This window comes from Heterodontus francisci, chromosome 17 (assembly GCF_036365525.1).
Source record: "Heterodontus francisci isolate sHetFra1 chromosome 17, sHetFra1.hap1, whole genome shotgun sequence".
NCBI classification, from domain to species: Eukaryota; Metazoa; Chordata; class Chondrichthyes; order Heterodontiformes; family Heterodontidae; genus Heterodontus; species Heterodontus francisci.
In genome coordinates, this window is record NC_090387.1 from 13,997,753 (window position 1) to 14,011,713 (window position 13,961).

Genomic DNA, 13,961 nt, shown 5'->3' on the forward strand with positions numbered 1-13,961 from the left:
AGAATGTTGTCACCTGAGACCGCCCTCAATGCAGCCCAGTCTCTGCCAGTCATGGATGAGCTGGACGTACAGCCAACAAAATCGGAACTCAATGATGCCATTGATTCTCTACCCAGCGGAAAAGCCCCTGGGAAGGACAGCATTACCCCTGAAATAATCAAGAGTGCCAAGCCTGCCATACTCTCAGCACTCTACGAACTGCTTTGCCTGTGCTGGGCCGAGGGAGCAGTACCACAGGACATGCGCGATGCCAATATCATCACCCTCTATAAAAACAAAGGTGACCGTTGTGACTGCAACAACTACCGTGGAATCTCCCTGCTCAGCATAGTGGGGAAAGTCTTTGCTCGAGTCGCTTTAAATGGGCTCCAGAAGCTGCCCGAGCGTGTCTACCCTGAGGCACCATGTGGCTTTCGAGCAGAGAGATCGACCATTGACATGCTGTTCTCCCTTCGTCAGCGACAGGAGGAATGCCGCGAACAACAGATGCCCCTCGACATTGCTTTCATTTATCTCACCAAAGCCTTTGACCTCGTCAGCAGACGTGATCTCTTCAGACTACTAGAAAAGATCGGATGTCCGCCAAAGCTACTAAGTATCATCACCTCATTCCATGACAATATGAAAGGCACAATTCAGCATAGCGGCACCTCATCAGACCCCTTTCCTATCCTGAGTGGCGTGAAACAGGGCTGTGTTCTCGCACCTACACTGTTTGGGATCATCTTCTCCCTGCTGCTCTCACATGCGTTCAAGTCTTCAGAAGAAGGAATTTTCCTCCACACAAGATCAGGTGGCAGGTTGTTCAACCTTGCCCGCCTAAGAGCGAAGGCCAAAGTACGGAAAGTTCTCATCAGGGAACTCCTCTTTGCTGACGATGCTGCTTTAACATCTCACACTGAAGAGTGTCTGCAGAGTCTCCGACAGGATTGCAGCTGCCTGCAATGAATTTGGCCTAACCATCAGCCTCAAGAAAATGAACATCATGAAACAGGACGTCAGAAATGCTTCATCCATCAATATCGGCGACCACGCTCTGGAAGTGGTTCAAGAGTTCACCTACCTAGGCTCACCTATCGCCAGTAACCTGTCTCTCGATGCAGAAATCACCAAGCGCATGGGAAAGGCTTCCACTGCTATGTCCAGACTGGCCAAGAGAGTGTGGGAAAATGGCGCACTGACACAGAACACAAAAGTCTGAATGTATCAAGCCTGTGTCCTCAGTACCTTGCTCTATGGCAGCGAGGCCTGGACAACGTATGTCAGCCAAGAGCGACATCTCAATTTATTCTATCTTCGCTGTCTCCGGAGAATCCTTGGCATCAGGTGGCAGGACCGCATCTCCAACACAGAAGTCCTCGAGGCGGCCAACATCCCCAGCTTATACACTACTGAGTCAGCGGCGCTTGAGATGGCTTGGCCATGTGAGCCACATGGAAGATGGCAGGATCCCCAAAGACACATTGTACAGCGAGCTCACCGCTTGTATCAGACCTACCGGCCATCCATGTCTCCACTTTAAAGACGTCTGCAAACGCGACATGAAGTCCTGTGACATTGATCACAAGTCGTGGGAGTCAGTTGTCAGCGATCGCCAGAGCTGGCGGGCAGCCATAAAGGCGGGGCTAAAGTGTGGCGAGTCGAAGAGACTTAGCAGTTGGCAGGAAAAAGGACAGAAGCGCAAGGGGAGAGCCAACTGTGTAACAGCCCCGACAACCAATTTTTTCTGCAGCACCTGTGGAAGAGTCTGTCACTCTAGTATTGGCTTTTATAGCCACTCCAGGCGCTGCTCCACAAACCACTGACCACCTCCAGGCGCTTACCCATTGTCTCCCGAGACAAGGAGGCCAAAGAAGAGAAGACTCTGTTTCCATTGGCAAAAGGGTCAGAAACCAGGGGACGTAGATTTAAGGTGATTGACAAAAGACCCAGAGGTAACATGAGGAAGTGAATTATGCATCAAGCTTTTGTGATCTGGAATACACTGTCTGAAAGGGTGGTGGAAGCAGATTCAATAGTAACTTTTTTTTTTAAAAGGGAATTTATTTTATTTATTTAGAGATACAGCACTGAAACAGGCCCTTCGGCCCACCGAGTCTGTGCTGACCAACAACCACCCATTTATACTAACCCTACAGTATTCCCATATTCCCTATCACCTCCCTACACTAAGGGCAATTTACAATGGCCAATTTACCTATCACCTGCAAGTCTTTTGGATGTGGGAGGAAACCAGAGCACCCGGCGAAAACCCACGCAGACACAGGGAGGACTTGCAAACTCCGCACAGGCAGTACCCAGAATCGAACCCGGGTCCCTGGAGCTGTGAGGCTGCAGTGCTAACCACTGCGCCACTGTGCCGCCCTTTAAGTATTAAATACTCAAAGGGGAAATAAATTACAGGACCGGGGGGAAAGAGCAGTGGAGTGGGACTAATTGAATAGCTCTACCAAATGCATGAATGGATTGAAAGACATCCTTCTGCGATGCATCATTCTATGATTCTATTCTATGATAAATGACACTAAGGTATTCAGTAACTTTACTCAGAACAGTGAGAATGTGGAATTCGCTACAATATGGAGTGATGGAGGCGATTTGATGTGTTAAAGGGGAAGTTGGATAAGTAGCATTAGTCAGAAAGATACAGGCCATTTGGCTGAACAGGTCTGTGCTGGTGTTTATGCCTCCTTCCCCCTTATTTCATCTAACCCTATCAGCATATCCTTCTATTCCTTTCTCCCTCACATACTTACCTAACTTTCCCTTAAAAGCATCTGTTATTTGACTCAACCATGCTATGTGATGGCAAATTTCACATTCTTATCTTGAATTCTTATTGATTTTATTAGATTCCAATTCTCTGCATTGTAATTGTAGCTCTGCAGAAAGGACTATGAAAATTCTGCAGAAAAGTAACTACTGTTCCATTATTGTTCCATTGACGCTTGGAGTGAATCTCTCCCAAGTTTTCTTCAGATTTGAAGACTCCATTTAGAAAGGGGTCTCCAAAACTTCATCTGAGCTTGTGCGGATTTGCCTGGGTGATGATTGTCACAACGCCTGCCACTCGAGACAATTGATTCTTGTTTTTAACCTTGAAAGTATTTTGCGTCAGACTTTATTCTCAAAATGGGAAAATGAATGGGGAAGGATTTCTTTTCCTCAGTTTTAAATTATTTTTATTTTCTTGGCCCTTTTGAGAGCTGAGAAGATTGAATTTGCTCTGTGGTCGGAGATCTGAACGTCAAGAGCGAAGCCATCAGCTGCCATGGTTGGATGGCCAAGTCTGCAGATGGCTTTAACCTACCCTGCTCATACACTATCACTTATGTCATCCCCACTTTGCAGTGCTGCTAAAGATCGTGCAGGAATATGCCGTAACTTGATTTCAAAAATACAAAGAGGAAGTAGGACCCACAATAACGGAAAAGATGGAATCTGGCTAATCTGAAACCTTAGGCCAGAATTTTATGTCCCCACCCCCAAACCGAGCAGGCTGGATGACAGAGGGCGGAGTGTAAAATCGGGTGGGATGGGGGGTGCTGTGCTATGTCTGTCAACTACCTGCCTCCGCTGGTATTATACCAGCAGTGGATAGGTACTTCGTCACCTGGGTAGGCTGCCCTGTAAAACGTAGCAGCCTCCCTGTGGCCGTGGTGCCGAGGGGTGTGGATGGGTGGTGACAGGAAGGTGGGTGTTTCTTGCAGAGGGGCTTCCGCCCAGCGACAAGTGCCGCCCCCGCCACCCTTGAGTCACTCCAAAATCCCTCACCAGGGCCTGCCTGATTGGCACCGGCGATCCCAATCCTCACTTACCTGCATTCCAGGCCTTCTCGATGGCTGCTGCTCTGGAGACCACTGCAGTCCCAGCAGTGGCCACCGTTCCCAGTGCTACTGCTGGGACTGAAGAGCTGCCAGTCCTTTGATTAGCCGGCAGCTGTTCGAGGTGGGACGTCCTGCCTTAGAGGGGTGGAAGCCTCAACCTCAGGCAAGTAACTGCCTGAAGACCGTAAAAGTACAGTTGTGGCTTCCAGGGCCGGCAGATGTGGGCTCACCCTCAATCTTCCAGCTGGTGGGCAGGCCCACCACTTCCTCGTTAAATCCCGGCCTTAGAGTTCAGTATAAATCTGGAGCACAATTTTTAAAACCAACAATATATATCCATGTCTGCTGTTCAATACAAGTGAAGACCCTACTATCTGTTATTGGCTCATCTACTCTGGCCCCAAAAATGTGTCTTTATCCCAACCCTAATGATCGCCTCATACACCATCCATGGGTTTTCCTATTTCTTATAGCCTCTGATTAGTTACTTTATACTTCCAGTAAGGACTCAATATTGACCTAAACTTAATAGATTCAAAACGCTTGTAAACAGTGAACTTGTAAAATGAGAGCAGACATGTATCCTACTCATAATTGTGCTCGGACAGGGGATAACTTGGCAAAGCAAGCATTGTAAATTAATGAGCACGGAATGCTGTGACCAATGGATTATAAATGCCATGAAAATATTGTTATTAAATGGAGAGAAGAATAAGTAAATTGCCATTGGGGCTTAATTCTGCCTTTCCCAAAGGCAAAACTGAACTCCAATTGATTGTGATTCTCTTCTTGTAACCTCTGACTTCACAATTAGCAAACAAAAATCCTTTGTTCTCGCAACATGTTCATACCGCGGAACTGGAACACTTCAGAACACTGGCGTCAACACTGTGTACAAGATTGCTTGTGCCCAACTGTTCAAAGGTCACAATAGAGATGTGAAAGGAACCACAGGTGTGTCTTCTTGCATAGTTGTTCAACACTGGCAATTGGGGCTTTCAAGCTTCTGGCAGCAAACCCTTGCAAAACGTTGGCAGAAAGAGATTGTGCTGGTCAACAATGTGAGAACTATATTACTGGCCTTTCAGTGAACAGCTTGGTAGTTTAGCTACCTTCAGCCAGTTTTCGGTTGTGTTGCCAGACTTGACTATTTATACTCCAAAAGCAAGTGCTCAGAGTGCTGCACTGTTGGAGGTGCCATCTCTCAGACGAGACCTTAAACAAAGACCACATCTGTCCCCTCGGGTGGTTGTAAAAAATCCCAAGGCACTATTTCGAACAAGGGCAGGGAAGTTCTCCTTGGTGTCCTGGCAATATTTATCTTTCAATCAATATAAATAAAATGATTATCTGGTCATTCTCATTGCTGTTTGTGGAATCTTGCTGTGCATCCGTTTGCTGCATTTCCTACATTACAATAGCAACTTCGCTTCAAAAAGTACTTTGTTGGCTGAAAAGCATTTTGGGATGTCCTGAGATCATGAAAGGCGCTATATAAATGCGAGTTCTTTCTTTGAGGAATGCCTTGTGCAGGCTTTTCCTTCCCCGTGATGTGGGTCTTGATCTCCTTTCCAGCCTCTACCTCCAGAGGCAGTGGCATTGTAAAGCACAGCAATAGCTAGTGAGAGACAAGGCTGTAAAGTGTATCAAGTCTATTTTACATTGAAGTTGTATTGAAATAACTTGGGAATTGATTACACTATCTTGATTTCTACAGATCAGTGACAATGAAAGTGGTTATGACCTAGACTTGTTTTGTATCCCAAAACACTATGCAGAAGATCTGGAAAGGGTTTTCATTCCTCATGGCCTTATTATGGATCGGTAAGAAATGTTCCTTAATGCTTTGTGTCGGGCATCTTCCATTGTACTGGAGCTAATGTCCTTTATTTCAATTTGAAATGGACTTCAAAGAAGATTCATTATTTTGTTCACAGCACATTGTCCATTTGAATATGTCCTGCCATCTTCAAAAAAGACAGATCAAGTTGAAAAGTTTGTTCAAAACTATATGGGATTCTTGCTTGATAAACAGAGGTATACAGTGCAGAAGCAAGTAAGCTATGAACAAACTCTATAAACGGCTGGTTTGTCCCCAGCTGAAGTATTGGGTTCAATTTTGAACACCAGATTTTAGAAAGGATGTCAAGGCCTTAGAAAGGATGCAGAGAAGATTTATGAGAATGGCACCAGTTAAGTGGAGAGACGACAGAAACTGAGATTATTCCAGCAAATAAGGAGAGACTGTTTCCAGTGGCAAATGGGTCGGTAACCAGAGGTTAGGTAAATGGCAAAAGAACCAGATGTGAAATGAGAAGAATTTTTTTTATATATACGCCTTGAGTTGTTATGATCTGGAATGCAATGCCTGAAAGGCTGGTGGAAGCAGATTCAATCGTAACTTTCCACAAGGAATTTAATCAACATTTGAAGGAATAATGTTTTGGGCTGTATGAAATGGGACTTGGGGAAGAGCTCCTTCAAAAAACTGGCACAAGCACGATGGACCGAATAGCCTCCGGTGCATATCATTCAACGATTCTGTAACTTGTATTTAGATTACGTGAACGCGTGGCTGCTCGGTAATTTGTTGCTTAAAGAGGAGCATGTGTCTGTTTGTTTCTCTCTCTTTTCCCTCTGAGACTGTTGTTTACTAATGCTATTTATAGCGCTGTTTGAGTATCGGCAGCTCTCTCAATTGAATGCCAGCTGTGATTGTCTTTTAAACGTGTGAGGGCTGGATTAGGAGTCACCTTACCTGCCATTAGGCAGGCAGTGCAGGAATCTCCTGTGGCTATTCCCCTGCAAAACAGGTATACTGTTTTGGATACTGTTGGGGGAAAGCAACAACAGCCCAATTCGCTGCACCACGGTTGGCTCTGCTGCACAGGGGAGGAGTAAAAAGTGGAATAGTTATAGAGGATTCAACTGTAAGGGGGATAGATAGGCAATTCTGTGGCCGCAAAAGAGGCCCCAGGATGGTATCTTGCCTCCCTGGTGCTAGGGTCAAGGATGTCTCAGAGCGGTTACAGGACATTCTGAAAGGGGAGGGTGAACAGCCAGTGGCCGTAGTACACATTGGTACAAACGACATAGGTTTTTAAAAAAAAAGGATGAGGTCCTAAAAACAGAATTTAGGGAGTTAGGAAGTAAGTTGAAAAGTAGGACCTGAAAGGTAGTGATCTCAGGATTACTACCAGTGTCACATGCTAGTCAGAGTAGAAATAGCAGGATATATCGGATGAATACGTGGCTGAAGAGATGGTGTGAGGGGGAGGGTTTTAGATTCCTGGGACCAGTTCTGGGGGAGGTGGGACCAGTACAAACTGGACAGGTTACACCTGGGCAGGACCAGGACTGATGTCCTAGGGGGAATATTTGCTAGAGTGGTTGGGGCGGGATTATACTAAAATGGCAGGGGGATGGGAATCTTTGCAAGGAGTCAGAGGAGGGGCGATCAAAGACAAGAACAAAAGACAGTAAGGGGAATAAGAAAAGTGATAGGCAGAGAAATCAAGGGCCAGAATCAGACGGGACCACAGTGAAAAATAGTGGGAAGGGGTCAAGTAATGTTAAAAAGATAAACCTTAAGGCTTTGTGCCTTAACGCGTGGAGCATTCGCAATAAAGTGGATGAATTAATCGCGCAAGTAGATGTAAACGTGTATGATATAGTCGGGATTACAGAGACATGGCTGCAAAGTGACCAGGGATGGGAATTGAACATCCAGGGATATTCAGTATTTAGGAAGGACAGAAAAAAAGCAAAAGGCGGTGGAGTTACATTGCTGGTTAAAGAGGAAATTAACGCAATAGTGAGGAAAGATATTAGCTCTGACGATGTGGAATCTGTGTGGGTAGAGCTGAGAAACACTAAGGGGCAAAAAATGTTAGTGGGGGTTGTATATAGAACCCCAAACTGTAGTGGTGATGTTGGGAATGGCATTAAACAGGAAATTAGAAACACATACAATAAAGGAACATCTGTAATTATGGGTGAATTTAATCTGCATATAGATTGGGCAAATCAAATTAGTCACAGTACTGTAAAGGAGGAATTCTTGGAGTGTATAATGGGATGGTTTTCTGGACCAATACATTGAGGAACCAACTAGTGAACAGGCCATCCTTGACTGGGTATTGTGTAATGAGAGAGGAATAGTTGACAATCGAGTTGTGCGAGTCCCCTTGGGGATGAGCGACCATAATATAGTAGAATTCTTCATCAAGATGGAGAGTGACATAGTTGACTCCGAGACTAGGTTCCTGAATCTTAGTAAAGGAAACTACGAAGGTATGAGGCGCGAGTTGGCTATGATGGATTGGGAAACGTTACTTAAAAGGATGATGGTGGAAAGGCAATGGCAAACATTTAAAGAGCACATGAATGAACTGCAACAATTGTTTATCCCTGTCTGGCGCAAAAGTAAAATGGGAAAGGTAGCCAAACATGGCTTACAAGGGAAATTAGAGATAGCATTAGATCCAAGGAAGAGGCATATAAATTTGCCAGGAGAAACAACTGACCTGAGGATTGGGAACAGTTTGGAATTCAGCAAAGGAGGACCAAGGGATTGATTAAGAAGAGGAAAATAGAGGAAGAGAGCAAGCTTGCAGAGAACAGAAAAACTGACTTTAAAAGTTTCCATAGGTATGTGAAGAGAAAAAGATTGGTGAAGACAAATGCCAGAAACAGGGGAATTTATTATGGGGAATAAAGAAATGGCTGACCAACGAAATGCATACTTTGGTCCTGTCTTCACAAAGGAGGACACAAATATCATACCAGAAATGTTGGGCAACACAGGGCTTAGTGAGAGAGAGGAACTGAAAGAAATCAGTATTAGTAGAGAAATGGTGTTGGGGAAACTGATGGGATTGAAGGCTGATAAATCCCCAGGGCCTGATGGTATGCATCCCAGAGTACTTAAGGAAGTGGCCCTAGAAATAGTGGATGCATTGGTGGTCATCTTCCAAGATTCTATAGACTCTGGAACAGTTCCTAGAGATTGGTGGGTAGCTAATGTAACCCCACTATTTAAAAAGGGAGGTAGAGAGAAAGCAGGGAATTCTAGACCAGTCAGCCTGATGTGGGTAGTGGGGAAAATTCTAGAGTCCATTATCAAAGATTTTATAGCAGAGCACTTAGAGAACAGTGGTAGAATCGGGTAGAGTCAGCATGGATTTACGAAAGGGAAATCGTGCTTGACAAATGTATTAGAATTCTTCGAGGATGTAACTAGTAGAGTTGATGAGGGGGAGCTAGTGGATGTGGTTTATTTGGAATTTCAGAAGGCTTTCGACAGAGTCCCACATAAGAGATTAGCGTGTAAAATTAAAGCGCATGGGATTGGGGGTAGTGTATTGCGATGGATAGAAAATTGGTTGGCAGACAGGAAACGAAGAGTAGGGATAAATGGGTCTTTTTCCGAATGGCAGGCAGTGACTGGTGGGGTACCGCAGGGATCGGTGCTAGAACCTCAGCTATTCACAATATACATTAATGATTTAGATGAGGAAACTAAATGTAATATCTCCAAATTTGCAGATGACACAAAGCTGGGTGGAAGGGTGAGTTGTGAGGAGGATGCAGAGAGGCTTCAGGGTGATTTGGACAAGTTGAGTGAGTGGGCAAATGCATGGCAGTTGCAGTATAATGTGGATAAATGTGAGGTTATCCACTTTGGCAGCAAAAGCAGGAAGGCAGATTCTAATCTGAATGGCTATAAACTGAGAGAGGGGAATATGCAGCGAGACCTGGGTGTTCTCGTACACCAGTCGCTGAAGGTAAGCATGCAGGTGCAACAGGTGGTAAAAAAGGCAAATGGTATGTTGGCCTTCATAGCGAGAGGATTCGTGTACAGGGATGTTTTGCTGCAATTATACAGGGCCTTGGTGAGGCCACACCTGGAATATTGTGTGCAGTTTTGGTCTCCTTATCTGAGGAAGGATGTTCTTGCTATAGAGGAAGTGCTGCGAAGGTTTACCAGACTGATTCCTGGGATGGTGGGACTGACTTATGAGGAGAGATTATGTCGGTTAGGATTCTATTCACTGGAGTTCAGAAGAGTGAGGGGAAAACTCATAGAAACCTATAAAATTCTAACAGGACTTGACAGGGTAGATGCAGGAAGGATGTTCCCAATGGTGGGGGAATCCAGAACTAGCGGTCATAGTCTGGATTACCCCCTATCCTTATTCAGGCCTGAGATGAGAAATTTCTTCACCCAGAGAGTGGTGAACCTATGGAATTTGCTACCACAGAAAGCAGTTGAGGCCAAAACATTACATGTTTTCAAGAAGGAGTTAGATATAGCTCTTGGGTTTAAAGGGATCAAAAGATTTGGGGGGGAAAGTGGGAACAGGTTACTGAGTTGGATGATCAGCCATGATCATAATGAATGGCGGAGCAGGCTCGAAGGGCCTACTCCTGCTCCTATTTTCCATGTTTCCATGTTTCTATGTTTGTGGATTGCTGGGATGCAGGTAGATCTGTGTTTGAGATCTATCCTCAGATTTATTGGGTGGAATTTTATGTTCCCCCTCGGAGGTGGGGAGAGCATTAAAATAGGGGGGATGGTGGCGGAGAGGGACCCCGCCACCATCCTGCTTCCACTGAAATTTAGTCCGGGCGTGGGGTTAGGCCTGTGAATGGCCTTCCTGCCCCGCCACGAATTGAGGCCCTTAACTGGGTAATTTATCCCTAATTAAGGGCCTCTTCCTGCTGCAGCCACATTTACCCGTGCGGCAAACAGCCCTGTCGCCACACGGGAAGTACGGTACGAAAGACCATGCAGGCTGCTTCCTGTCTGGGGTGGGGGGCCCTCATTAAAAGGCACAGTGCCTGAACGGGGGACCCGGCATCGGGAAGGGGAGGGGGTCCACTGTAAGCCACCCCCCTGCCCTTGCTGCCAACCCTCCCACAACCCCCCTCCTCTGCAACCTCCACCCCATGAGACCCCTCCCACTCTGACTTACCTTGAGCCTGGTTCCCGTGCAGCTCCTCGGTGTTTGGTCGCTGCAGCTACAGCAGCATCTACTGCCTCAACGGTGGCACTGCAGCTGCCAACCTAATTGGCCCGCAACTCTGCAAGGCCGGGACTTCTGGCGGCAGAGTCCTAAATTATACAGAAGGCCTGCCGCTGTCCAGTTAAGTGCCTGATTGGCGCTAAATTCAGCAGACTTTCCGTACAAGAGTCAGCGTGGGGATTTCAGCGTTAGAGTTCCTGATGTCGAGACCCCTGCCGCCAGCACAAAATTCCACCCATTTTGTTTTCATTTTTATATAAATTATTTGTAAGTGTGGCTTACTGGGTAGTACTCCTGTCTGTGAATCAGGCGTGTGAGTTCAAATCCCACTCCAGTGCCTTGAACATGTAACCAAGATTGACACAATGCAGAACTCAGGGAGTGCTGCACTGTCAGAGGTGTTGTCTTCTGGATGAGATGTTAAACCAGGGCCCCGTCTGCCCCCTCAGATGGACATAAAAGATCCCATGGCACTCTCTTCAAAGAAGAACAGGTGATTGTACCCCGTGTCCTGGCCAAAATCTATTCATCAGCCAACTTCACAAAAACAGATGATCTGGTCATATCATATTGCATCTTGCTGTGTGCAAATTGTCTCCCAGATTTACATTATTATGCTGACCTACACTACAAAAATAAAATACTTAATTGGCTGTAAAGCACTTTGGGACATCCTGAGGTCATGAAAGGTGCTATATAAATGTAATAAAAACAGAAAATGCTGTAAATTCTCAGCCGGTCAGGCAGCATTTGTGGAGAGAGAAACCGAGTTAACATTTCAGGTCAATTTACCTTTCGTCAGAATTTTCTGATTTTGTTTCAGATTTCCTGCATCCTCAGTACTTTATTTCTATACAAATGTCAGTCTGTCTTAATGTCACAGAAGGGTGATAGCAAGTCGGCAGGTGGTACCAAATCAGGGGTCATGGCAAATTGTGAGGAAGAGCGAATGCAAGTGGAAATGGGATTCTGGGTTTTGTTTATAGGAAAACTGAATTGAAAAATTGGGAAGCAATGTTGAATTTGTGCAAAGTATTTGTTAGGCTGCTGTTGCAGTATCACATGCAGTTCTGAGCATTCCATCATAGGAAGGATATTTGAGCCGCAGAAGGGATACAATGATATGAGGAATGAGAGCTTAAAGTCATGAGACAAAAAGCTTGGTAGCTTGGTAACACGGCAGGCATGTGGATTTAGAAACAACAGCTCATTTGAAGGATAAACTACACCAACTAGTTGGCATGAATGACCTGCTTTTGTTTTGTAAATTGGAGCTCTGACAGCAACAACCACTTGCATTTATTTAGTGCCTTTAATGTAGTAGAAGGTCCCAAGGTGCTTCACAGGAGTTAGCAAATAAAATTTGACACTGAGCCATATAAGTTGATATTAAAGACAAGTGGCCAAAAGCATGGTCAAAAAAGGTAGGTTTAAGGAGAAAAGAGAGGTCGAGAAGTGGAGAGGTTTAGGGGCGAGGCAGTTGAAGGCACGGCCACAAATGATGGAGCGATTTAAAATGGGGGATATGCAAGAGGCCAGAATTGGGGGGAGTGCAGAGCTCTCAAAGGTGCGTAAGGCTGGAGAGATTACAGAACTAGGGAGGGGTGAGGCCATGGAGAGATTTGAAAACTAGGATGGGAATTTTAAAGTTAAGTCATTGCTGGAGTGGGAGCCGATGTAGGTCAACGGGGATGGATGATGGGTGAACAGGACTTGGTATGGGTTCTGATACAGGCAACGGAGTTTTGGATGAGTTCAAGTTTGTGGAAGGTGGAAAGTAGCCTGGGCAGGAGAGTGTTGAAATTGAGAAGAATAAAGGAGGTTCTAATAGAAGCTGGGAATTAAAAAGGTAAGTAGTGAAAGATTTGTTAGTGAATCAGTAACAAGGGCCATAAACGTGGTCACCACTCGAGCTCTGAAGGAGCAAGTTAGAAAGCATGTTTTCACAGGCAAGGTTATTGGAGCAAAAAAAAAATGCTTTTTCCTCAGGTACTAATTAAGTCGGAGACTATAGAATAATTTTAATGGGAATTGTACAGGTATTTGAAAGGTGAGCATATTAAAGGAAATGAGATCATATGAAATGACTTCAATTTAAGCACAGACACCTTGAGTTAAATGACTTCATCTGTGCTTTAGTGTCCATGATGCTATAAATGTCAGTAGCAGCAAATTACCTTTATGGTGATGAGGTGAATGTATCAATTTGATGTAACAAAAAGTGTATAAGTTTTGTTGGGAATAATGGCTTTTTCACTGCCCTTAAAAATTCTTATACATTTGTATTGAACACTGAGTGCTGAAATCCTTCCAGTGAATTATCAACAGGGGTTTGCATGACAGAAAACTTCAAACTATTTATTAAAACAACAAATGTTAGAAAGTACATCGCAGGTCCATCAGTATTAAAGAAAGGAGCTTTAATTTTTCAGATGAATGTTCTAAGAAAAGATCCACACCCAAAATCCCTAACCTTTCCTCTGTATTTCCAGCATTTGGTGTCCTATTTGCGATTTTGAACATTGGCTTTTCAGCAGAGTTGACATTAGAATTTTGAGGCATAATTGTGGTTGTGCAAAATTTTCAAGATATGCTGTGACAGGTTGGGGGGTGGGGGGGGGGTGCGGGTGGTGGGGGTGGAGCCCCAGCAGTGCAATTATACCTTTTTCTCCTTCCGTTCTTAGGCTGTATCTGGAGCCAGCACTTTTTTAAGCTGAAGTATGCTGGAGTAAAGCATTGGTGCGACCAGGGCTGTCACCTCTGGTAGGGGTGCTGGGAGCAAATTGAGGCAATGAATTAAGAGCACTATACGTACTCAATCTATCACTTCATTCTGTTGTCGCCCTTTTTTTGTGAAGGATGGCCAAAAGTGATCTGATAATTCCACCTCCTTTTTCCAGGGCTGCAATTTTGAGTTTCTCTGCCCCTCCAGCTCCCATAATAGACCTGATTTTGACTCTTGTATGCATAAAGTTAAAATATTGAATTAGAAAAAGGTCGGGCACAGCTCCACTCGATGCATCTCTTCAGTCCTTGATGTCACCAGAATACTAATCTGTATTTGGTTGGAAAATAAGAAAATAAAATGGGTGCATTTAGAATTTGC

At 44.9% G+C, this 13,961-nt stretch overlaps 1 protein-coding gene across 3 annotated transcripts in view; it reads left to right on the plus strand.

Annotated features, from left to right (window-relative positions):
- LOC137378723 (hypoxanthine-guanine phosphoribosyltransferase-like) overlaps positions 1-13,961 on the plus strand; it is an 86,814-nt gene that overhangs the window by 26,047 nt on the left and 46,806 nt on the right. For all 3 annotated transcript variants that reach the window (XM_068049081.1, XM_068049082.1, XM_068049083.1), the window contains exon 2: positions 5,545-5,651. In XM_068049081.1, coding sequence (XP_067905182.1) covers positions 5,545-5,651 — 107 coding nt within the window. The remainder of the gene's footprint in view (positions 1-5,544; positions 5,652-13,961) is intronic.